Raw genomic sequence first — 23,447 nt, forward strand, 5'->3', positions numbered from 1 at the left:
GTCTCCCCAATGTACTGCTCTTTACAATTTTCATTCTTACAATGTATTGAATAAACTACATTACTTTGTTTTTCATTTGGCAGCCTATCTTTTGGATGCACTAATATTTGCCTTAACGTGTTTATAGGTTTGAAATAAGTAGGATTTTTTTGTTGCCAAAAGACTCTTTGTAATTTTTCAGAAACTCCTGCAATGTAAGGTACTGCTACTCCTCTCCTTCTTGTATCTTAAGAATTTTTTTGTTTCATTCCCTATTCTAGGGCGGCCCGGTAGTCGAGTGGTTAGCACACCGGCTTCACAGTGCAGAGGTCGCCGGTTCACGTCCCGGTCCGGCCTCCCTGTGTGGAGTTTGCATGTTCTCCCCGGACCCGCGTGGGTTTTCTCCGGGTCCTACGGTTTCCTCCCACACTCCAAAAACATGCATGGCAGGCAGATTGACCACTCCAAATTGTCCCTAGGTGTGAGTGTGAGAGTGACTGTTGTATGTCTTTGTGTGCCCTGCGATTGGCTGGCAACCAATTCAGGGTGTCCCCCGCCTCGTGCCCGAAGACAGCTGAGATAGGCTCCAGCATCCCCCGCGACCCTAATGAGGAATAAGCGGTACGGAAAATGAGATGAGATGAGATTCCCTATTCTTTCTTTCTGACATTTGTTGAATGACCACTGAGGGTACCGACAGTTAGTGAGTGCTCTCCTGATATGTTTGACTCCTTTTCTCTACCTTCAATGCTAGTTGGTATTAGTTTAGCCCTATGCTGGAGGGTTCTGATAACTCCTAGTTTGTGTTGTAAAGGGTGGTTAGAGTCAAAAAGTAAGTATTGGTCAGTGTGCGTAGCCTTCCTAAAGACTTCTGTTTTTAGCGCTCTGTCCTCTTTTATAATAACTTTACAATCCAAGAAGGCTAGTTGGTTCTCTTTAATGTCCTCACGAGTAAATTTAATGTTGATGTCTACAGAGTTGAGGTGATCTGTGAAGGATTGAATTTCTTGTTTTTTAATTATGACAAAAGTATCGTCCACATATCTAAACCAGTGTCTAGGTTTTGTCCCCGGGAAGGATGTGAGGGCCTGTTTCTCCATCTCTTCCATGTACAGATTAGCCACTATGGGTGAAACTGGTGAGCCCATTGCACAACCATGAATTTGTTTATAAAATGTCTCCCGAAATTGAAAATACGTAGTATTAAGGCAGATTTCCAATAATTGGCAGATGTGATCCGCTTTAAGTTTGGTTCTTTCATGCAGAGAAACGTCCGCCAGCAGTCTCGTCCTCACCACTGAGACTGCTGCCGGGGTTGGGACAGATGTAAAGAGAGAGGTCACATCGTATGATGCCAAAGTTTCCTCAGGTTCCAATATGAGGTCTTTGATCCTCTCTACAAACCCTGTGGTGTTCTCTACGTGATATTCTGTGTTACCAACCAACGGAGCTAAGATAGTTTTTAAATATTTGGCTACATTGTATGTAGAGGAGTCAATGCTACAAACAATGGGTCTGAGGGGGAACCCTTCTTTATGTATTTTTGGCAGGCCATAGATACATGGCGTGGCCTCTCCCGGGTATAATCTAAAATACATCTGTTTGTCTATATGTTTTCCTTTCCTTTCCTTTCTCTAATTTATGAAAATTATAAGCACTATATATATAATATAAAATAAGCACTATTTTCATAATACATACCCACCACGCCTGGTCCATCAAGCACACGGAAGCACATGACCGAACAGCGCTCCAGCCGGCGCTACTTTCCACACCCCCTCTCATTGAATGCACACGTTGATCGCCTACTTGGAGCTTTTTGCTGATAATTTTACTATGATGGGGCCGAAAAAAAACCACCACAGGCTCGTGTTCAGCCCAAGAAGACACAAAATAAATTCACCGTCGCTGAGAAGAAGGAGTGATTGAATTGAAAAACACGAACGAGTTGTGCGTTTGTGTGATTTAGTGGCCGAGCACGGCTATGCTAAGTCAACCATTGCTACCATTCTACGGAACAGAAAATCCATCAAAGGTGCGTCTGTTGCAAAAGGTGTTTCCATGCTCTCAAAGCGACGGTCTCGGCAATCGAAGAAGTTGAAAAACGAAAAGCAGCTATCCGGCAACAGCATGAGTAAAGCTGTTTTATTCGAGAAAGCACGGCTAATTCACGCCAATATCGCCATGCGCCAATCTGGACGTTCGGCGCTTATTGAGGATTTTAAAGCCAGTAACGGATGGTTCGAGAACATCTGAGGGCGATGAGGAGGAGATGGCTGCAGCATCAAGTGAGCTCATAAATGCAATGTTGACAAAGTATAATGATGTGCAGGCTTTTACCGAACAGTTCCATCCAGAAAATACTGTGGCTATGACAATCATCAACATGATGAACGATAATGTGATGCCTCAGCTTCGTAAGACCTTACAAGTCAGAAAGCAACAGGTGTCAATTAAGAGGTTTTTAATCAGCAAAAATGATGAGGAGTCTCCAAAGAAAAAAGAAGAGAAGCCACACCAGAGGTTAAGTTACCAACAGTCCTTGTGGAAGGTGACTTTCCTTCCGTAAGCCATCAACGACCATCAAAAAGGTAAATAAAACTTTATTTTACAGCACAGTTTATTTCTTTAATTACTGTAATTAAAGAAATGTGCCTCTCTTTCCAAACAACAATTCCCTTTGACCTTCGACCTCCAACGCCATTCTATCAAGCCATCAATATCCATCACAAATGTAAATAAAGTGACTTTATGATACAATGCAGTGTATTTCTTTCATTACAATACAATAGCACATTTATTATACATAGAATAAGGTATGTTGTGTGTAGTTTTAAAGGACAACCGACGTCACTTTTTCGTTTTTTAACTGACACCAGAAAAGCGTTTTATAGCATCCAAAATACCCAAAACACGCAGTATGATAGTTTTAGTCAAATGCAAAACACCAATAAAAATGACTTAAAGTGTCCAACATCTGCAAAAAATTGAGCTGCGAATTCGGCATTTTCAGAAAGTCCCGCCCCCAGTTCGTGATGTCACGTCAAGACGTCTTGTATTGCTTGTGAATCAAAACAATGGCTTCAGATTCGGAGAATATGCTTTCTTGTTACACATCCCGTTATGAATATGATTCAAATAGTTCTGAAGAGGAAAGCATACATGTTTGCAATCGATTAAAAAATTTATTTGTGCCATTTCGAGGTAACATTGGGGAAAAAATCTCTCACCTAAAAAAAGAGGCACAAAATGGCGACCTCCAGTGGCCACCTCCATTTTCACAGGCTGATTAATTCCTTTTATGGCGCTTGAACGCCCTCTTCTGGCCTTCTGGCGGCTTTTGGGTGCAACACGAGGTCCCCAGACCAAACAAATACAGCAAAATACATTGACGTGATGGAAGGACCGCTACAATGTGTCTTATTTACGGTCAAGCGCTCCTTCAGTGACGTCACGTACGGGCTCGTCAAGAAATCAAAAACAAGACTTCCTGAATATTCAGCGAGAGTCTTAAAACGTAAAATATAGCTATAGCTTAGCAGTTTTTTTTTTTTTGACGACAATACTAGTGCAGCGTGTTCTACCGGAAACAAATTCCTTGTGTGTTCTACATACTTGGCAATAAAGATGATTCTGATTCTGATTCTGATTCTGATGTGGTGGAATCTTTGTGAAATACGCTTAATAGAAGTCATTTGAAGCCATTTTACAAATTATGGACACAACTTGTCCGGAGACGTCGGTTGTCCTTTAAGGCTTATTTAGTTGAAAAGTATATTCTATGGAAACCCGGGAATGGATTATTCCCATTTTAATGGTTTCCTATGGGATTTTTTTTTTGAGATACACACTTTTCGCCTTACACACTCGGTCTGGGAACCAATTAAGTTCGTAAGTTGAGGTCTCACTGTATCACTATCCGTCCCTTTTCAATGAGGCCATCGTCCGCACCCTGACAAGGTTGGTCTCCTTCCGGTCTTCTATTTGTTCTTCCCAATGAGGTTCCCAACCCTCTGCATGAATCGCCCCAATCTGTTGTCGGGGCCACTTGGTGTCGGGCTATCTCCGCCTCCTCGCTTGGCCTTGTGCGCAGGGACCCGAGAATGTAGCAGATACTCGTAGCGACTGTAGGCCTTTTCTCGCCGGCTTTCGTAGACCCCCTTTCCTTGCTCTTTGAGATTCTCCCTGGAGTCTTGCTGAGGACCCGTCATAGGAAGGTTGGGCTTTCGCTTGCTGGAGCGATATGAGGAGAGTCGGTGGAAGGTGAAGGAAGACTTTGGCTTGTCATTTTCCACAGCAGAGCTCTGGCTGGTCCTGTGCTCGGCTGCAGACGGTTTTCCCAAAAGAGACGCCCGCGAGTTCGAGGTGAAGGAGTTCTGCGATCGCAGCGAGGCCTTCCTTTGGAGAGATTTCTCCTCCTTCCTGGAAGCCTTCTTTTCTTCTGAGATTTTGAGCCGGGTGGATTTCTTCCGGTGAAGCGAGAACTCCTCCCGATCATGACCCTTGAGCTCGCAGTCCGTTAAGATCTTTGAAAGAGTTTGCTTCTCGTGAGAAGGTGCCTTGTTTGTTTCGCAAGACCCTGACTTTGTCTCCTGAGATCCGGAGTTTTTGTCAGTCAAGTGCATTTTGGAAGGCTTGTCTTCATGTCTGTTGTTCCGATCTTTGAGAATAGCGGCACTCAGGAGAGGATTGCTGCAAACCTCTTTCTCCTCAGGGATTTCGATTAGGGACTCCATGGTTCTGGGGCGCTGCAGACCAATGGGGTACTTGAGGGAGGAGTCTTTGTGCTTGTCCTCCAGTTGGGCGACCGAGGCGGTCCTGGGAACGGGCTCGTGCCATTCGTATGCAGGGCCTTGCTCGGGACTTGTTTGGATGTCAAAGTATGAAGGGGAGCAGTAGCCGTTGTTGGCCCGGTTTGAGTCCAGGTCTTGGCGGCTGGAATCTTCCAAGCCTCCGGCCTCCTGCGCAACATTCTTCCGCAGTTCAAGGCCTCTCAACGAAGACTTGAATTTGGGTCGATCCAGACTTTGATACGTGGATCGCAGAGACTCTTGGCTGTGCATGAGATTGTTGTACTCCTGATAACTAAGTCTTTTTTGACGGATTTCGTCCAAGCGGGACTTGATGTCCCTGGATCTGTTGTTAATCCCCTGCTGCTGGTGGTCGTTCAGGACCGCACGGCTGCCGTATGGCGACGTCAGCGGGGACAAGGCGTCGCACGACCCGACAAGGTTCACTTGACTGTTCAGGTACGTGTCCATCTTCCACCTGTGGAGGGAGGTCTCAGAGTTGAATGGGATCAGATTCTGGTCCGGACCATAGCGGCCTTGGTGTTGAACATGTTGGTGAGACATCCTGGTGGCTCTGTCCGGAACAACGGGCACTCCGATGTCTCTGGACCCCATCCTCAGCCGAGTCATGGAGTTTAACTTCTGCAGGTCTCCACCAAAACTGTGTCCCCTCGTCATGTGGTCAGTAAAGTGAGACAGATGTAGGCGGTCCTGCACACTGACACCCCTGGTCAAGAGCTCGTCCTGAGCCAAACCTCTCGGGCCGCGCGTCCCTCTGGATCTCACATAAAGTTGATGCAGTGAAAGTTGACTGGAGTTTGGACTGCGTAGCAGCGCTGCGTCTCTCAGATACTCCATGTGCGACCGCTCGTTGTGCAGCGCTTCAGGGACAGTCGAGTGAGCGTAGAGCCGGCGGAACTCTTCATCGTAGGAGCTCACCAGCTGACCGGTGACCACAAGTACCATGCTCACGTTGATCTTCTCAAAGGACCACGTGTAGCTGGAAGAAACCAGACACAAAAGCTATCAGAAATGTCATTTGCTGAAAGCTGTACCGTTGAGAAGATTTTGAATCGACAGTGATACCTCAGCTTACGAACGCTTTAACTTCCAAACTTTTTGCCTTACAAACATTAAATTTGCGAGCATATAGTCTCGGTTGACGAACTAGTTTTCGGCAAACCAACCAAACCACACGGAAAGCCGGCAGCTGGCGGTCTAGTTTTCATCACCCCCTTTCTTTGAGTGCAGACGTGGTTTGTTAGCGAGTGGAATACTTATGCTATGATGGGAGCATGAAAGACTCCACCAAAGGCTAGTGTTAAGCGGAAGGCGACACAAAAAAAATACAGTTGAGCAGAAAAAGATAATCGAAAAACACCAACGAGGTGTGCGTTTGTGTGACTTAGGGTCCCAGTACCAGTATGCTAAGTGGCTAAGGGTGTTTCTGTGTTGTCTAAGCAACAGTCTCAGGCAATAGAAGAGGTTGAAAAACTTCTGCTGATTTGGATAAACAAAAAGCAGCTAGCAGGGGACAGTGTCCGTGAGGGTATTATCGCTGGGAAAGAACGGCAACTTCACTCAGATATCATCAAGAGGCAACTACATCAATGACCATCAAGCATTTTTTTTAGCTAGATGTCTATAAGATAGCTTTTAGCTATTAGCTTTCTATCTATTTGAGTGACATCCGGATTGAGTGCACGCTGGCGCGTGTGGCTGCCGCTATTCACCCACAGAAAAAAATCGTATCCCGTGACTGTAAAGTGACCTTGAGAGTTTTGAAAGGTGCTTATGAATTAATTGTATTACTATTATTCTCACAAAGATCAATAAAACGACTTTGTTATACAGTACAGTCCACTCATTTCATGACAATACAATAGCACATTTATTATACATAAAATAAGGTATATTTTGTGAAGTTTTAATGCTTATTTCATAGAAAATTGTGTTTTATGGGGACCTGGGAACTGATTATTCTCATTCTGATGGTTTCTTATGGGAAATATATGTTTGGAAGACGAACTTTTCACCTTACACTTTCTGGGAACCAATTAAGTTTGTGAGCTGAGGTATCACTGTACTTTGTAATGGAAAGCTTGAAGGGAGAGCTGCTTTTGTGTGTACTCTGAGTTGAACCTGCAGGACTTTTGCATGCTAACCGTTAGCACGTGAAAAACATCCTCAATTCTCACCTGTAGGTTCCATACAAAACGCTGCGACAGTCCACCAGGATGAAGCGTTGTTCCAATCCGCCGTGAAACTTGATCCCGGACTGGCAGCGATACTCCTGACCTCTCACCGTCCGCACGCGAAGGTTCTGATGGCGACAGGTAGAACGCCTCAATGAGTCCTGTTGCAATTTTGTGACCCGCCAGGAGCGATAAGTTCTATCCCCACCCCCAGTCTCCGGTTAAAGCCGCACGTGATTGGTCTAGAACCCAGCTGTGAGGGACGGGGATGGGGACGGGGTGGGGGGAATTTTGTTAATAATAAATGTATTATTATTAGCTATCGATGAAAAGGTTTCTTCAGCCGTTCGTTTGCTGACGAAGCCTCTTGTATAGTAGGCGGAACGTCCGACACCTTCAGATGACGGCTGAAGAAACCTTTTCATCGATGGACCACTCCTGTACGACTGAGAGCTTACACAGACGTATTATTAGCTATCTATTACTTACCGGGTTACTTCCAGGTTGAGAGAATGCTGGCGCGTGCTGCTGCCGCTGCTCACCCGCGGAAAAAAATATCCTGTGACTTTAAAGTGTCCTTGAAAGTTATGAAATACGCTTGTAAATGTAATGTATTATTATATTATTATTATTATGATAAGCCACGGCCAATCGCATTTCTTGATGCTAGGGTACCGTTGACAGCCCTACGCTCGCTTCTGCTCAACCGGCTGCGGATTTTAGGGCCTTGGCGGAGGTCATTCCCTCGAGACCAAACGTGACGTGCCGCCTGACGTTTGATCCAAGCCGAGGGCTAAGCTCAGAGGCGTTTGTTCTACCGCTGTCAACCTTGTCCGACAGGAAAATCCGGACGTGGCACAAATGAAGGCAAGAGCTTTCATCTTGGCCTTTTTTTCACCATTCGACTCGTAAGGAGACGGCGCAGAATTCGTTTTTTTGGGGCCATATATATTTCGCCTGCCAATCAGGTTGGTTTTGATGACCAGGTCGAGAGCGGCGCATTGTCACCTTGAGGTCCTGGATGTTCACGCCCGCCCTGCGCGACATGGCGTGGAAGCTGCCAAAGTGGTCCTCGTCCAGCAGAATGTAGACCACCACCCCCCGTAGCGTGGCGCCCAGCACCTCCTTGAAAATGTCCACGTCTGTGAAGACGTCCATGGCGATGGCGACCACCTACAAATGCAGAGCGAGTCTGTGAATTACTGACTTCTTCTTATAAGCGCTCTGAAAAGGACACATGGACCAGCTGGTTGGACACCATGAAAAGGGGAACTGAACCCCAGAGGGAGCCGGTGTGTTTACCTGTTTGGCATCCTGGATCTGCTTGCGGACCACTTCCTTGATGGTGGGTGTGTTGGCCCTTGGCGGCTGAAAGAGCAAACTGATGCTGGTGTCCTGGTCCTCCGGGGCCGCCTCAGGCCAGCCCAGGTCCAGGTCGGGCACCTCCTCGTCCGACTCCTGCGGGAAGTAGGTGGAGGGGCCCGGCCTGCCTCCAGGGAGCCTCTCCTCCGGCCCGTCGTCGTTATCGTCCTCGGTCAGGGGGGCCTCGGCGCTCTCCAGGATAAAGCGGATCTCTTTCTCGGACAGAAAGTGGTTGATCTGCTCGGCCTGAAGGAAGTCGTCGTAGGCATCCTTGCCACCGCAGAGCAATGCGTAGATGGCTAAACGGTAAGACTCTTTGTAATGAGGATGGATGTAAGGAGGAGGATCGCTGTCCTTTACAGCAGAAAAGCCCGACCACACAGACTCCCTGGAAGCCATGTGCGTTCCGGCAGGTCTCCAACCTTCTCAGTCTACTACTCGAGGTCCGCGCAGTCCACCGAATCGGAAAGTCCACCCGATTCCAGCTACGCCAAATCCACAAGTACACTTGAAAAGGACTACATTTTCAATGTCAGCAGGTGTCAATGTTACAACTAGACAAGTTCTCTCGACTAAGGTCCACCATCTTCAAGTGCAGTTTACCGACTCCATCGAGAAATTTAGAACCCTCTACCGAGTCTACAATCTTTCAACAAGTACAATCTTTCAACTTCAAATTTGTACAGATGACGACTGAAGAAACCTTCTCATCAATCTTTCAACAAGTTAACACTGCCAAGTCTGCTTGGGGACAATCGCAGGTCTATCGAGTCTGCGGTCTATCAAGTCTGCAGGTCTATCGAGTCTGCAGGTCTACCGAGTCTGCAGGCCTATAGAATATGCAAGTCTATTTCATCGGGTATACATGTCTACTTATCATCAAGTCTACTTCCCAGTGTTGGTAATTTGACTCTTCCAACTTCTAACTGTCCAGGTCAACAAGGCTTCCAAGTCCACAGGTCCCCTCGGAAAGGACCACCTGGCCAAGCAGACTTTCTCTAGTTAAGACTTTAACTTGTCACCTTTGTGAGGTGAACTTGCAGATAAGATAGGCATTCGGACACAGGAGTCTTGCGGATATGATTGACGACAACTGTCCGCTTGGAAAATAGTTGTAAAGTATGTCCAGGTCTACTCCGTCAGGGCCGCATCTGTTGTCCGGGTATGTAGACTCAGGCCAGGACACGCGTCCTGTATACCACTGTCTACTCCAAGGAAAAACCATTGATCTTTCAAGAATAGAAAGACTTCGGGTCAAAGTCCAGTTTTTCTAGATAAGTCTACATGTCAAATCGTCCACTCCACCAAACCAAGAAATCTTCAAGTTCACTTTTCAAATCCTCTAGGTACAGGCTCTAAAGTAAAATCTGGCGAAACCACAAGTCCATAGGTTGGCCCCTGCGAGGCCAGACGTCCACACTTCGGGTTAGTTTCCGAGACCCTCGTTTGGTGTCGAAGTTCGTTCATCAGGCTGACATCCACAAGAGTGACTTCCTTGGTGTCAGGATTCCAGATAGCTTCTACTTCGTTTTTTTCTTTTCTTTTTTTAGTCAACGTTTAGCTAAACCGGTTGCTAATATGTTGAGCAAAGACGCCGGAACCGGTCGGTCCAGCCTGAGTAAACAACGGAGGGCGAGTCTTCCCCTGGATCACACACACCAACACACACATGCATGCGCGCACACACGCGCAACTACTACTATTACTAATATTAGCTAGCTCGCTAGCTTTCTATCTATTTCAGCTACTTCCAGGTTGAGTGAACGGTGGTGCGTGTGGCTGCCATTGCTCACCTGCAGAATAACTTATCCTGTGACTGTAAAGTGACCATGAGAGTTTTGAAAGGTGCTTATAAATGAAACGTATTATTATTATAATAATACAACCCGGAATAACTCAAAATGTAGCCACAAGGGGGCACAAGCCAGTGTCTTATTGTGCCGGTCCCAAGCCCGGATAAATACAGAGGGTTGTGTCAGGAAGGGCATCCGACGTAAAAAAAAATTCAGGTTTCGAATCAAACCTATGAATCCCATACCGGATCGGTCGAGGCCCGGGTTAACAACAACATTGGTACTGTTGACCTTCAGGGTGCCAGTGGAAAATGGACTACTGTTGGTCGAAGAAGGAGAGGATGGAGGTAGTATGTCAGAGCGGTGCAAGACATGTATCATGACTGTAAGACAGTTGTGAGGTGCGCTGTCGGTATGACTGAGGAATTCAAGGTGGAGGTGGGACTCCACCAGGGGTCAGCTCTGAGCCCCTTCTTGTTTGCTATGGTGATGGAAAGGCTGACAGACGATGTTAGACAAGAATCTCCTTGGACTATGATGTTTGCAGATGACATTGTGATCTGTAGCGAGAACGGGGAACAGGTGGCGGAGAAACTAGAGATGTGGAGATATGCCCTGGAAAGGAGAGGAATGAAGATCAGTCGCAGCAAGACAGAATATATGTGTGTGAATGAGAGGGATCCAAGTGCAAGAGGGGGAAGAGATAAAGAAGGTGGAGGATTTTAAGTACTTGGGCTCAACTGTCCAGAGCAATGGAGAGTATGGAAAAGAGGTGAAGAAGCGTGTCCAGGCAGGCTGGAGCGGCTGGAGAAAAATGTCAGGTGTGATGTGTGATAGAAGGGTTTCAGCTAGGATGAAAGGAAAAGTGTATAAAACCGTGGTCAGACCAGCCATGATATTTGGACTGGAGACGGTGCCACTGAAGAAAAGACAGGAAGCAGAGATGGAGGTAGCAGAGCTGAAGATGTTGAGGTTTCCTTTGGGAGTGACCAGGTTGGATAGGATCAGGAATGAGTACATTAGAGGGACAACTCATATTAGAGGCTTTGGAGAGAAAGTCAGAGAGGCCAGACTGAGATGGTTTGGACATGTCCAGAGGAGAGAGTGACTATATCGGGACAAGGATGCTGAGTCTTGAAATGCCAGGCAGGAGACGGAGAGGAAGGTTTATGGATGTGGTCAAAGAGGACATGAAGGTAGCTGGTGTGCGAGAAGAGAATGCACAAAACCGGGATAGATGGAGGACATTGATTCGCTGTGGCGACCCCTGAGGGGAAAAAGCCGAAAAGAAAAGAAGAAGAAGAACCCGGAATAACTCAAATAGATAGAAAGCTAGCTAGCTAGCTAGCTTGACAGCTAATAGATAGCAAGCTAGCTAGACAGCTAATATGTTTCCTGACTCAAATAGCTAGGTAGCTAGCCATATAGCTAATAGATAGCAAGCTTGATAGATAGCTAATAGATACCTAGCTAGCTAGATAGCTAATAGATACCTAGCTAGCTAGATAGCTAATATGTTTCCTGACTCAAATAGCTAGGTAGCTAGCCATATAGCCAATAGATAGCAAGCTAGACGGATCGATAGCTAATAGATAGTTAAATAGTTAATGTTGCCTGACTCAAATATCTAGTTAGCTAGCCTTATAGATAATAGATAGCAAGCTAGATAGTGAGATAGCTAATAGATAGCTAGCTAGGTGGATAGCTAATATTTTCATGACTCAAATAGCTAGGTAGCTAGCCATATAGCTAATAGATAGCAAGCTAGATAGATAGCAAGATAGATAGCAAGATAGATAGCAAGATAGATAGCAAGATAGATAGCAAGATAGATAGATAGATAGATAGATAGATAGATAGATAGATAGATAGATAGATAGATAGATAGATAGATAGATAGATAGATAGATAGATAGATAGATAGATAGATAGATAGATAGATAGATAGATAATATGTTTCCTGACTGGACTTGAAGATTGCAATCGGTAAGTTAACTTTATCAATTGACTTTTTTAATTTCGTTTACCAAAATATTGTTTATTCTGCGCTGTAATTTTACTCAAATGTACATATAATACGTATAATAGTTTTGTTGTTTTTTTTTTTTCACTACTATTACTACTACCGCTAGAACCTATTGAGCATTTGGGTCCTCCAGGGTTCTTTTGAGAAGTAGGGGGAAATTGGCAGAGCGCTGACGTCAAGACCCGCATGGCTTCCTGCGACTGAAGTTGTGGATCACAACCTGTTGTACCTGCTAGCCAAAAACACACAGTAACAAGACTAGCCCGCGGCGCGACCGGGAGCAGGTTTGTTCGGCTGGCGAACGACGCCACAAAAAAAAAAAAAATGCAAAGACTAGGTCTGTCCATCAGATCTAAGGTTTATTCAAGAAGGAAAGCAGGGAAGCAATCTTTCTATCTCGTTACACACCCCTGGATATAGAAAAATGCGGGAAACTACAAAATGGCAGACATTTTTTAATGGTAGCCAATTCAAAATTGTCCTATAAAAATCCAAACCTGTCAACACAATATATTAGATTGATGTCATGTGTGCTCTACACGATGTCCACAAAATTAGAAATTAGTAAAACCTGCAGAACAAATGTTTAAATACAGCCCCTCCCTTATACAGGATGGGAAGGAAATATTGCAATACAGTGATACCTCAGTTTACAAACTTAATTGGTTCCCAGACAGTGTGTGTGAAGTCGGCCTGCCAAACATTCATTTCCCATAAGAAACCATTAAAATGAGAATAATGCGTTCCCAGGTCGTCATCAAACATAATTTTCGACTAAATAAGCCTTAAAACTACACAAAATATATCTTATTTTATGTATAATAAATGTGCTGTTGTATTGTAATGAAAGAAATAAACTGTACTGTATAATCAAGTCATTTTATTGACCTTTGTGATGGTCGTTGATGTAGTTCAGGGGTCGGCAACCCGCGGCTCCGGAGCCGCATGTGGCTCTTTCACCCCACCCAATTTTTTTGTCGCTCATAATATACGTTACAACCATAGAAAGTGGACATTTCCAGAACAAACACACAGCCTTTGCTCAAAAATATCCGGATGGAGATGAGAGAAAAAGAGCTGTTTCGGAAGTGATGCGGAAGGCTGATATGAGCAAAAATCATTTTATGAAGTGGATGAAATCTACAAATTCAGCTACAGATGCTAGTTTTGTGGCCGCTCAGGAAATAGTCAGGCACGGGAAGCCGTTCACAGACTGAGAATATATAAAAGAATCATTCATTAAGATGTCGGAACATCTATTCACAGACTTTAAAAACAAGAGTGAAACATGCCCCTATCTGCGAAGACTGTCAAAGACAGAACCATAAAAATGGCAGAAGACATCACCAGACAGCAAATTAAAGACATCAATTCAGCTGTGGCTTACTCAATCGCCTGTGATGAGTCCAAAGACAAAAGTGACATTGAACAAATAGCGCAGTTCTGCCGATATGTAAACTCTGATGGGCCACAGGAAGAAATGATTGAGTTGATACCACTGAAAGGCCAAACACGGGGTGAGGATATCTGTGAGGCTGTCTTGTATTGTTTAAGAGCCAAAGAAATAAACACCACCCACCTGGTGTCAGTGGCTACTGATGGGGCACCGAGCATGACAGGAGCGCAGAAGGGCTTTGTGGCTTTACTGCAGAAGTCTCTGGACAGAAAGCTGCTGACTTTTCATTGCATCCTGCACCAAGAGGCACTGTGTGCTCAAACATTTCCCCCGGAATTCACAGAAGTAATCAATGTTGTTATTCAGATTGTCAATAAAATAATGGCAAAAGGTTTAAATCACAGTCAATTCCGTTTGTTACTGGAAGAGGTGGAAAGCACTGGAAGAAATGAAAACTTTCCTGGGCAGCAAAGGGCTCACTTATCCAGAGCTGGAACGGCCAGAATGGCTGGAAAAGCTACACCTCATGGTGGACATAACAGCGCACCCGAACACGCTGAACACAGCTCAGCAGGGGAAAGGGCGCACAGCCCTGCATATGCTAGAGGAGGTGTTGGCGTTCGAGCGCAAGTTGACAGTATTTGCCGGAGATTTGCATAGATGTACACTGTCTCACTTCCCCTCTTTGAGAGAGTACAGACAAGCTGACAATGTGATAAATTCAGAGTATTTGCAGTCTGCAATCGTCTCAATGCAAACATCGTTTGGGAAACGGTTCAGTGACTTCAGAAAGGAAAAAAAACACATTATCCTTCTCTGTCACTCCCCTAAGCATCGATCCAGCCATGTTGAATACGACTGCATTGGCCGATGTGAGTCAACCTGATCTTGAGATGGAACTGGCCGACATAGCCGACAAAGACATGGGTGTCCAAGTTTCAATGCTTAACAGCTGACCTTGAAGATGTTGCCCGTCAGAAGGCCGTTCTTGCTCAGAGTCACAAATGGAGTGACATTGAAAACCTCCCCAGTGCGGACAAACTTGTGTTCAAAACATGGGATGCTATCCCCGACATTTATGTGAACATGAAAAAGTATGCTTTTGGAGTCCTGTCGATCTTCGGATCCACATACATATCTGAGCAGGTCTTTTCCAACATGATCTACATTAAAAACAGACATCGCTCACGCCTGACAGGTGCAGGAGCAGAACTCACATTAACCAGGTGATAAATATTGTATTTATATATAAATACAATATAATGATAAATATTTGCCATTTTGCAAATATTCTTTTTTTTTTTCAAATAGACATTGAGTATTATATTTGAAAGTAATCTTCAACCCAACGTCTTTTTTTCAGAGTTTAAAATGTTTTTGTTGCATGCAGAAATGTAATTTCGCTTCTCTATAACAATTCATTGATTCATAAATGCAACACACTATAGTTTGTTTATGCATATATAAAGGTAAAAAACGATGATGAAAAGATGCAGTGTTGTCTTCATTTTAAATGTCAAAAGGATTTTGTGGCTCCCAGTGTTTTCTTTTCTGTGGCAAATGGGTCCAAATGGCTCTTTGAGTCGTGAAGGTTGCCGACCCCTGATGTAGTTGCTTCTTGATGATATCCGAGTGAAGTTGCCATGCTTTCTCACCGATCATACCCTCACTCACAATGGCCCCAGCTAGCTGCTTTTTGTTAATCCAAATCAAGTTTTATAACCTCTTCCATTGCCTGAGACCGTTGTTTAGACAACATAGAAACACGTTTAGCCACATGTAGCAATTAAGCGTACTGGTACTGGGACGCTAAGTCACACAAACGCACACTTGCTTGGTGTTTTTCGATGATCTCCTTCTTCTGCTCAACCGTCATTTTTTTGTGTCTCCTTCGGCTTGACACTTTCCTGCGGTGGGGTCTTTTTCGCTCCCGGAAAAGCAAAAGTACTCCACTCGAGAACAAAGCACATCTGCACTCAAAGAAAAGGGGTGAGGAAAACTAGTCCGCCAGCCACCGTGGCGCCGTGTGGTTTGGTTCATCCGCCAAAAACTAGTTCGTCAGCCAAGACTATATGCTGGCGAATTTAATGTTCGTGAGATGAAAAGTTCATGAGCTAAAGCGTTCGTAAGCTGAGGTATCACAGTATTGTGCACGCAACGGGCTACATGGTGTCCACAAAACAAAAACAAAAGAAAACATTTACTAGCGCTTTCTTTAGCGCTGAAAATTTGAGATGATTCCATCCCCCACCCAAAAACCTATGAAGCGCTAGTAGCCACATTGAGACCACTCCCCCATAGCATTCCGCTAGCAACCTAGCGGAAGGTCCAGCTTTTCAACGTATCAAGTCACATTGCAAATCTCTTCAAGACCTTTTCTATTTCGATTTCATGGTGAGCAATTTCATGCGTACGCTAAACACCAGCGCCACCTTCCTCGGCGAGATTGGAGACTTCCTGAATCTGAGCTGTGGCGGCAACTTCACAGTGGATGTTGAGGGACATTTCCAAGGTCTTTAGGGTATTCAAGCCTTGCGATTTGGGGAATCGTGGGGGCCGGTGGCGGGGGGGTTGGGGTTGAGTGGGAGATTTGACAGCATGGGGTGGAGGACAAGATTTGGGGAAGGTGATCGTCGGGACAAGAAAGTTGATTTTGGGGCTGTCCTGGGTTAAAACCTCCCTCTAGGGGGAGCAGATTTTAAGGTCAGAGTGGGCGATAAACTACTTACTAAGTGGGGTTGGAGACTTTGTAAATCTGGACGGGGAGGGAGAATTGACACCAGGGGTCGGGGACTTAGGTCTCGGGGTGGGGGTGGGGGAGATGGGGGTAGGAGTCGGGGACTTTCCCAATGGGGTTGGTGACTTAAAGCCTGGAGCTTTGGGGGCTGGAGTGGGAGACTTGGGAGTAGGAGGTCGAGACATGGGGGCTGGGGTTGGGGATTTGGGGGCTGGGGTTTGAGATTTAGAGGCCGGGGTTGGGGATTTGGGGGCTGGTGTTTGAGATTTAGGGGCCGGGGTTGGGGATTTGGGGCCTGGGGTTGGAGATTTGGGGGCAGGAGTTGGTGATTTGGGGGCTGTGGTTGGAGATTTGGGGGCTGGGGTAGGGGACTTGGGCGCTGGTGTTGGGGATTTGGGGGCCGGAGTTGGAGATTTGGGGGCTGGGGTTTGGGATTTAGGGGTTGGGGTTGAGGACTTGGGGGCTGGGGTTTGAGATTTGGGGGTTGGAGTTGGTGACTTGGGGGTTGGGGACTTTGGGGTGGCGTTGGTGGGTGTGGGGTTCTTCATGGACATGTCCTGGTTGGATGATGATGGGATGGGTGTCTTGGAGGGCGGTATGACAGCAGGCGTGGCCATCGTGGCGCGGCCCATCTTAGACTCTGGAATCTGCTCTCCATGGCGGTACACGCTGACGGTGATTTCCACAAACTCACCACCGTACTTATTGCGCACATTGATGCTATATTTGCCAGAGTCTTCTGGTGTGACCTGGTTGATGACCAGACTGGAGAACTTTCCGCCATCAAATGTGATCCTGGTGTGCTCGGTGGAGGCCACCTCTTGCTCATTCTTGAACCAAGTGACCTCAGGGGCGGGCTCGCCCCACACGGTGCAAGTCAGGCTCAGGGACTGGAGGAGGCCAAAGGGGGGGGGGGCAATGAGTGTGTGTCAAAATACCCAGAACAGTGTAACATGTTTACAAGTTCGGAGAGGAGGAGGGAGTCCACTAAAGTATACTACTGGACACATTGTGTCCAGGAGGTATCCATGGTATCCATGGTCTATGGGACGGTGAACTCCAACTTCAGATTGGTTGCCAATCAATTGCAAGGAGACGGGAGTGCGTCGAGTGACAAATGAGAGTTTGCGACGCGAACCGTGACGCTATCGGCCCCGGTTGGCTTCTCGCGGTTCACTGCGGTACATCATAAATGCAAGCATGCCCCCCACTAAAATTGAGGAGGACCCTGCAGCTGATGAGCCCCGATGTGGCTCATTTTGGAAACCCAGGTTCCACCAAAGACCGTGTGCTACCCATCAAATCGATTGTGACCTTTTTGTAAGTGTGTGAACGCTATGTGACTCTTTTGGGGTGTACCTTATCCTCCATGATGGTGACTACATCAGGCAGACCGCCCAGTACTCGTCCGCGGTCTGATAAGACAAAAAAAAATGTCGGCCGCGCTGACTTTGAGGGAGTGGATGCCAAATTAGCTGCCCCAAATACTCACTTTTCTCCGCAAAGGCAGCAGCCCTGAAAGAAGGGAACGCGTCAAGTTTGATGAAGAACATACGGTAAGAAGACAGTGTCAATATTTTCACTGAGAAAGGACTCACTTTAGTTTCAGGTACTCCTCGTAGGCGTCGGTGTAAGCTGCCAAATGATAAAACACATTTCAACGTCTCATTCAAACCAGCCGTTGGGTCAAAGGGACACCCAAGACACCTTCAAACATGGTCACCAAAGACTTTACCTTGTCCGGAGAGGTCGAAGGTCCTGGCATGGGTCTTGACGCCATCCGAGATCTCGATGGTGTACAGACCCTTCTCCCTGTCAGACGGGTCGCAGATCTGCATCCAAGCCATCTCAGCTGTGCCGCCGATCTTCATCTTCTCAGAGGAGGCCAGCTTGCTTTCCCTGCAGGGGGGTACGAGAGGAGGGGGGGGGGGGTGACATAGCATGGGTGGATCCTTGGTAGTTTTTCTAATTGCCAAGCGAATTAGCAAAAACTCAAACTCAAGCCTCTGGTGTGCCAAAACTGAGTAAACCACCAATTGATGTAACACAAATACAGTGATACCTCAGCTTACGAACTTAATTGTTTCCTAGAAAGTGTGTGTAAGGCGAAATGTTTGTCTTCCAAACATTTATTTCCCATAAGAAATCATTAAAATGAGGATAATCCGTTTCCAGGTTCCCATAAAACATAATCTTCTACTAAATAAGCCTTAAAGGACAACCAACGTCACTTTCTTGTTTCCCAACTGACACCAGAAAAACGTTTTATAGCATCTAAAATCTCAAATCTCAAAACACGCAGGCTGATATTTTTAGTCAAATGCAAAACACCAATAAAAATGACTTAAAGTGTCCAAAATCTGCAAAGAATTGAGCTGCGAATTGGGCATTTTCAGAAAGTCCCGCCCCCAGTTCGTGACGTCACGCCAAGATGTCTTGCATTGCTGGAGAATCAAAACAATGGCTTCAGATTTGGAGAATATGCTTTCTTGTTACACATCCAGTTAAGAATATGATTCAAATAGTTCTGAAGAGGAAAGCATGCATGTTTGCAATCGATTAAAGAATGTATTCCGTGCCATTTTGATGCAATATTGGGGGTAAATGGATCACCAAAAAAGAGGCAGAAAATGGCGACCGAGCTCCTGTGAGGAATTAATCAGCCCGTTACCACAGGCTGATAAATTCCTTATATGGAGCTTGGTCACCCTCTTCTGGCTCTTTTTGGTGCAACATGACGTAGTCAGACCAAACAAGCACAGCAAAATGCATTGACGTGATGGAAGGACTGCTACAATGTGTCCTTTTTTCGGTCAGGGGCGTTCCTTCAGTGACGTCACGTACAGACTCGTCACCAACTCAAAACCAAGACTTCCGGAATATTCAGCGCGAGTCTTAAAACGTAAAATACAGCTACATGCGGTGGAATCTTTGTAAAATACGCTCAGTAGAAGTCATTTGAAGCCATTTTACAAATTATGGACACTTGTCCGGAGACGTTGGTTGTGCTTTAAAACTACACAAAATATACCTTATTTTATGTATCATAAATGTGCTATTGTATTGTAATAAAAGAAATAAACTGTACCGTATAATTAGCTTCCTTGTTAGCATAATGGTAATGGAACAGCTATAGTCACACAAACGCACACCTCGTTGGTGTTTTTCGATGATCTCCTTCGACTGCTTGACCGTAATTTTCTTTAGTGTCCTCTTCGGCTTAACACTCGCCTGTGGTGGGGTCTTTTTCGGTCCCATAATAGCAAAAGTAGTACACTTGATAACAAACCACCTCTGCACTCAAAGGGGGTGTGGAAAACTAGTCCGCCAGCTACCATGGCGCTGTTCTACCGTGTGGTTTCATCTGCCGAAAAGTAGTCCGCCAGCCACCATGGCGCTGTGTGGTTTGGTTCTTCCGCCGAAAACGAATTCGCCAGCCAACATTATATGCTCACGAATTTAATGTTCGTGAGGCGAAACGTTCGTGAACTAAAGCATTCGTAAGGTAAGGTATCACTGTAATAAAAATAAACAAAAAACAGTACTTGTGTTTCCACACAGTATTCATCTCCTCTGTGTAGTAGTTCATGTAGCACTGGAGACGGATCCCCTCCGGGGTACACTGGAGGACCATCTCCGAGGCTGATTCGCCTGGAATGCAAAATCCTGCTTACAGTGTACTGTATATACAACACACTGTATAATATCCTATCGCCTAAAAACTACCTCTGCACCAGTTCGGGTGAGGCTAGCGCAACAGAGTGGGGATGGATTTAAGACCGGACCAAATGACCAAGCTAAGCTACAGCGAGGGATCCCGGAGGTTTCTGCCGCAAAGAAACTCGGCACGGCAAATACGACCTAATACATGTTCACCGTGATCATATGCGCTGCGGTATCGAGTGAAGACCCACCAGCGATCCTGGCGAGGGCGTTGATGATGTCATCAAAAACTACAAAGGAAGAAGACAGGTTTGCGTCAAACGGCAAAACCAGGGTCCCCAAGCGGAACACAAACAGGAAGTACCTTGTCCGGAGATGTCGTAGGTAGACGTGTCCTTCCCGCGCTCGTCTCCGATCACGGCCTTAAAAACGCCCTGATCTTTCCTGGAGAACTGCAAGCGATGGACTTTATCAACCCGTCGGTCAGTTACTACACCGTCGGATACGACAAACGAAGCTGTCAGTCGCTCACCAGCGGGATGGTAATGGCGCATGCTCCCGACAGTACGTCAGGCGGAGTTTCAGGAACCATCTCCTTGTCATCTTTGTACCAGTGGAAGGTGGTCTCCTTTTTCACGTTGGCCACCTGGGAAGAGACACCCCGGCCCACGGATTGATCACCACAGCGCTAGAAAAAGCCGGCAGTAGGAACAAAGGCCAGGCAGACCTTGCAGGTCAGCATCACGCCGCAGTCCTCAGTCACGGCAAAAGACAGCCACTCGGAGAAATGGGCACCTGGAAACAAAGCGACAAACCCTCTAAAGAACCTTCTGTGTAAGCTCTCAGTCGTACAGGAGTAGTCCATCGATGAGAAGGTTTCTTCAGCCGTCATCTGTACTTCTTTAAAGGTGTCGGACGTTTCACTTGTTTTCCAAGAGGCTTCGTCAGCGAACAAAAATTTGTTGGTAATATATATATATATATATATATATATATATATATATATATATATACAGTAAAGTCTCGTTATATCGATATCGGATATATCGATAGTCCCGGTTATATCGATACTATTTCTATGCACGCACGGAGGAAATTACATGCAAACAGGGTCGGATATATCGATAGTCCCGGTTATATCGATATTTTTTCGGACTCCCTTGACTATCGATATAACGAGACTTTACTGTATATATATATATACACAGAGAGACCTCAGCTTACGAACACCTTATCTTATAAACTTTTCGTCTTACGAATGTCAAATTCATGAAAATTAAATCTTGAAATACGCACTATTCACGATACACAACCACCAGCGGAGTGATCTTCGGATCTAATGTACTCATTCCTGATCCTATCCAACCTGGTCAGTCGCAAAGAAAACCTGAACATCTTCAGCTCTGCTATCTCCAGCTCTGCTTCCTGTCTTTTCTTCAGTGGTGCTGTCTCCAGTCCAAACATCATGGCTGGTCTCACCACTGTTTTATACACTTTTCCTTTCATCCTAGCTTAAACCCTTCTATCACACATCACACCTGACATTTTTCTCCAGCCGCTCCAGCCATCCTGGACACGCTTCTTCACCTCTTTTCTACACTCTCCATTGCTCTGGACAGTTGACCCCAAATACTTAAAATCCTGCACCTTCTTTATCTCTTCCCCCTGTAGCATCACTCTTGCACTTGGATCCCTCTCATTCACACACATATATCCCGTCTTGCTGCGACTGATCTTCATTCCTCTGCTGTCAATTTCCTCATCACTGACTGTTGGACATTTAAACCCGACGCTGGCACTCACCCAGCGTCGGAAGATACTTCGCCTCGCGCCCTGCCAGTACTTTGATCGTGTAATCAGGACGTGATTTGCTTCGACCGAGGAATGATTCTAGCCACGAACGCGTTTGTTTTATTGCACCGCGTCGTAGGTTGTTCTGCACCCCCATGTGCCTCTTTGTTTTCTTAGTGTGGTTGGGTGGATTGCCGCCGCTCACCCACTAGCATTGTCATTTCGTCATTCTTTGTTTTGTTCTACAAACTTTTTACCGGGTCCGCGTCTTCTCGGACCCGCGCTTTCTGTTAATAAATCTACTGCCTGCACCAACGCCGCTGTCCTGCTTAGCGATCCACCACCAATCCCTAACGTTCCCGCTCGTCAGCTGCCACTGTCGCCGCCGGATCGTGACACCTCTCACTTCTCGGGATGTTTTGTATGACTTCATCAAAGTCCAAGCAAAATTTCTCCTTCTCCCCCAACTCACATCCTACTTGTGGGGCATACCCACAAACAACATTGAACATCACGCCTTCAATTTCTAGCTTCAGACTTCTGATACTCTTTTTACTTCTAAGACATTCCTAACAAACTACTCTTTTACTACTCTTTTAAGATAACTCCAACTCCATTTCTCTTTATGTCTTCACCATGATAGAACAACTTAAACCCTGACCTTAAGGTTCTACCCTTGCTCCCTTTCCACCTGGTCTCCTGGACAGACAGTATGTCTACCTTCCTTCTCTGCATCATGTCAACCAGCTCTCTACCTTTACCTGTCATTGTTCCTACATTCTTAGTTCGATACTCTTGGCGTTTCATTTCTCCCTTTTCCTCCGGGCACACCTCCCTCCTTTTCTTCTTCAACCAACAGTAGTCCATTTTCCACCGGCACCCTGAAGGTCAACAGTATCAATGGCGGCCGTTGTTAACCCGGGCCTCGACCGATCCGGTAAGGGATTCAGAGGTCTGATTCGCATATTTGTTTTGGCAAATATTTTTACGTCGGATGCCCTTCCTGACACAACCCTCTGCATTTATCCGGGCCTGGGACCGGCACAATAAGACACTGGCTTGTGCCCCCTTGTGGCTACATTTGTACTTTTAAGGCTTATTTAGTTGAAAATTATATTTTATGGAGACCTGGGAACGGATTATTCTCATTTTAATGGTTTCCTATGGGATATTAATTTTGGGGATACACACTTTTCACCGTACACACTCTGTCTGGGACCCAAATAATTTCGTAAGCCAAGGCCCCACTGTACTTTGTTTTTCATTTGGCAGCCTCTCAAGAACCCCAATGATAAAGCAAAGTGTCCAAGATCGGGAGCTCGCTCACCTTGCTTCCTGACAAAGTCTCTCCTCTGCATCTCGGCTTCCTTCAGAGCGGCCAGGAACACTGAACGCACAAAGCCAAAGAACAAGGCGCCCATCAGCTTCCGTGCCGACACGACCGTGGAGAGCAGTTGCGGCTCTGCGTTTACCGTCTCCGACCATGACCAGTGAACTCTGCGTTTTGGCCTTGCCATCGTGGATTTGCACCGTGTAGGTACCCTCGCTCTCCCGGGTGAAATTCTCCACAATCATCTGGATGACGCCGGTGGACACGTCGTGGCTTATTTTGCGGCCCTGCGACAAATGCGGAAAGATGGGCCTGTTGCCGTTTGGCAGGGGATTTGGCCTTATGGCCCTCCTTGGACATGGGCTCTGTCCTTTCTCTAGAAAGT

At 46.0% G+C, this 23,447-nt stretch overlaps 2 protein-coding genes across 8 annotated transcripts in view; both read right to left on the reverse strand.

The window, feature by feature from the left end:
* Window positions 1-2,116: 2,116 nt before the first annotated feature.
* Window positions 2,117-10,708, reverse strand: LOC148892166 (uncharacterized). Its single transcript, XM_089006752.1, has 4 exons — window positions 8,267-10,708; window positions 7,973-8,137; window positions 6,968-7,092; window positions 2,117-5,769 (listed from the first exon to the last, which is right to left on the reverse strand). The coding sequence occupies exons 1-4, from the start codon at window positions 8,723-8,725 to the stop codon at window positions 3,960-3,962; spliced, it is 2,559 nt and encodes an 852-aa protein (XP_088862878.1). The 5' UTR covers window positions 8,726-10,708; the 3' UTR covers window positions 2,117-3,959.
* Window positions 10,709-12,485: 1,777 nt separating this feature from the next.
* Window positions 12,486-23,447, reverse strand: part of myom2a (myomesin 2a) — a 36,910-nt gene continuing 25,948 nt past the window's right edge. For all 7 annotated transcript variants that reach the window (XM_089005451.1, XM_089005453.1, XM_089005456.1 and 4 more), the window contains 12 exons: window positions 23,205-23,349; window positions 23,060-23,119; window positions 20,669-20,736; window positions 20,474-20,587; window positions 20,306-20,393; window positions 20,193-20,231; window positions 19,824-19,929; window positions 18,014-18,177; window positions 17,877-17,913; window positions 17,771-17,793; window positions 17,638-17,693; window positions 12,486-17,168 (listed from right to left, as the gene is read on the reverse strand). In XM_089005451.1, the coding sequence (XP_088861577.1) occupies window positions 16,263-17,168; window positions 17,638-17,693; window positions 17,771-17,793; window positions 17,877-17,913; window positions 18,014-18,177; window positions 19,824-19,929; window positions 20,193-20,231; window positions 20,306-20,393; window positions 20,474-20,587; window positions 20,669-20,736; window positions 23,060-23,119; window positions 23,205-23,349 (1,806 nt within the window). In that variant the 3' untranslated portion in view covers window positions 12,486-16,262. The remainder of the gene's footprint in view (window positions 17,169-17,637; window positions 17,694-17,770; window positions 17,794-17,876; window positions 17,914-18,013; window positions 18,178-19,823; window positions 19,930-20,192; window positions 20,232-20,305; window positions 20,394-20,473; window positions 20,588-20,668; window positions 20,737-23,059; window positions 23,120-23,204; window positions 23,350-23,447) is intronic.

Source organism: Hippocampus bargibanti, linkage group LG10 (genome assembly GCF_051943395.1).
Source record: "Hippocampus bargibanti isolate YZ-2025 linkage group LG10, ASM5194339v1, whole genome shotgun sequence".
NCBI lineage: Eukaryota > Metazoa > Chordata > Actinopteri > Syngnathiformes > Syngnathidae > Hippocampus > Hippocampus bargibanti.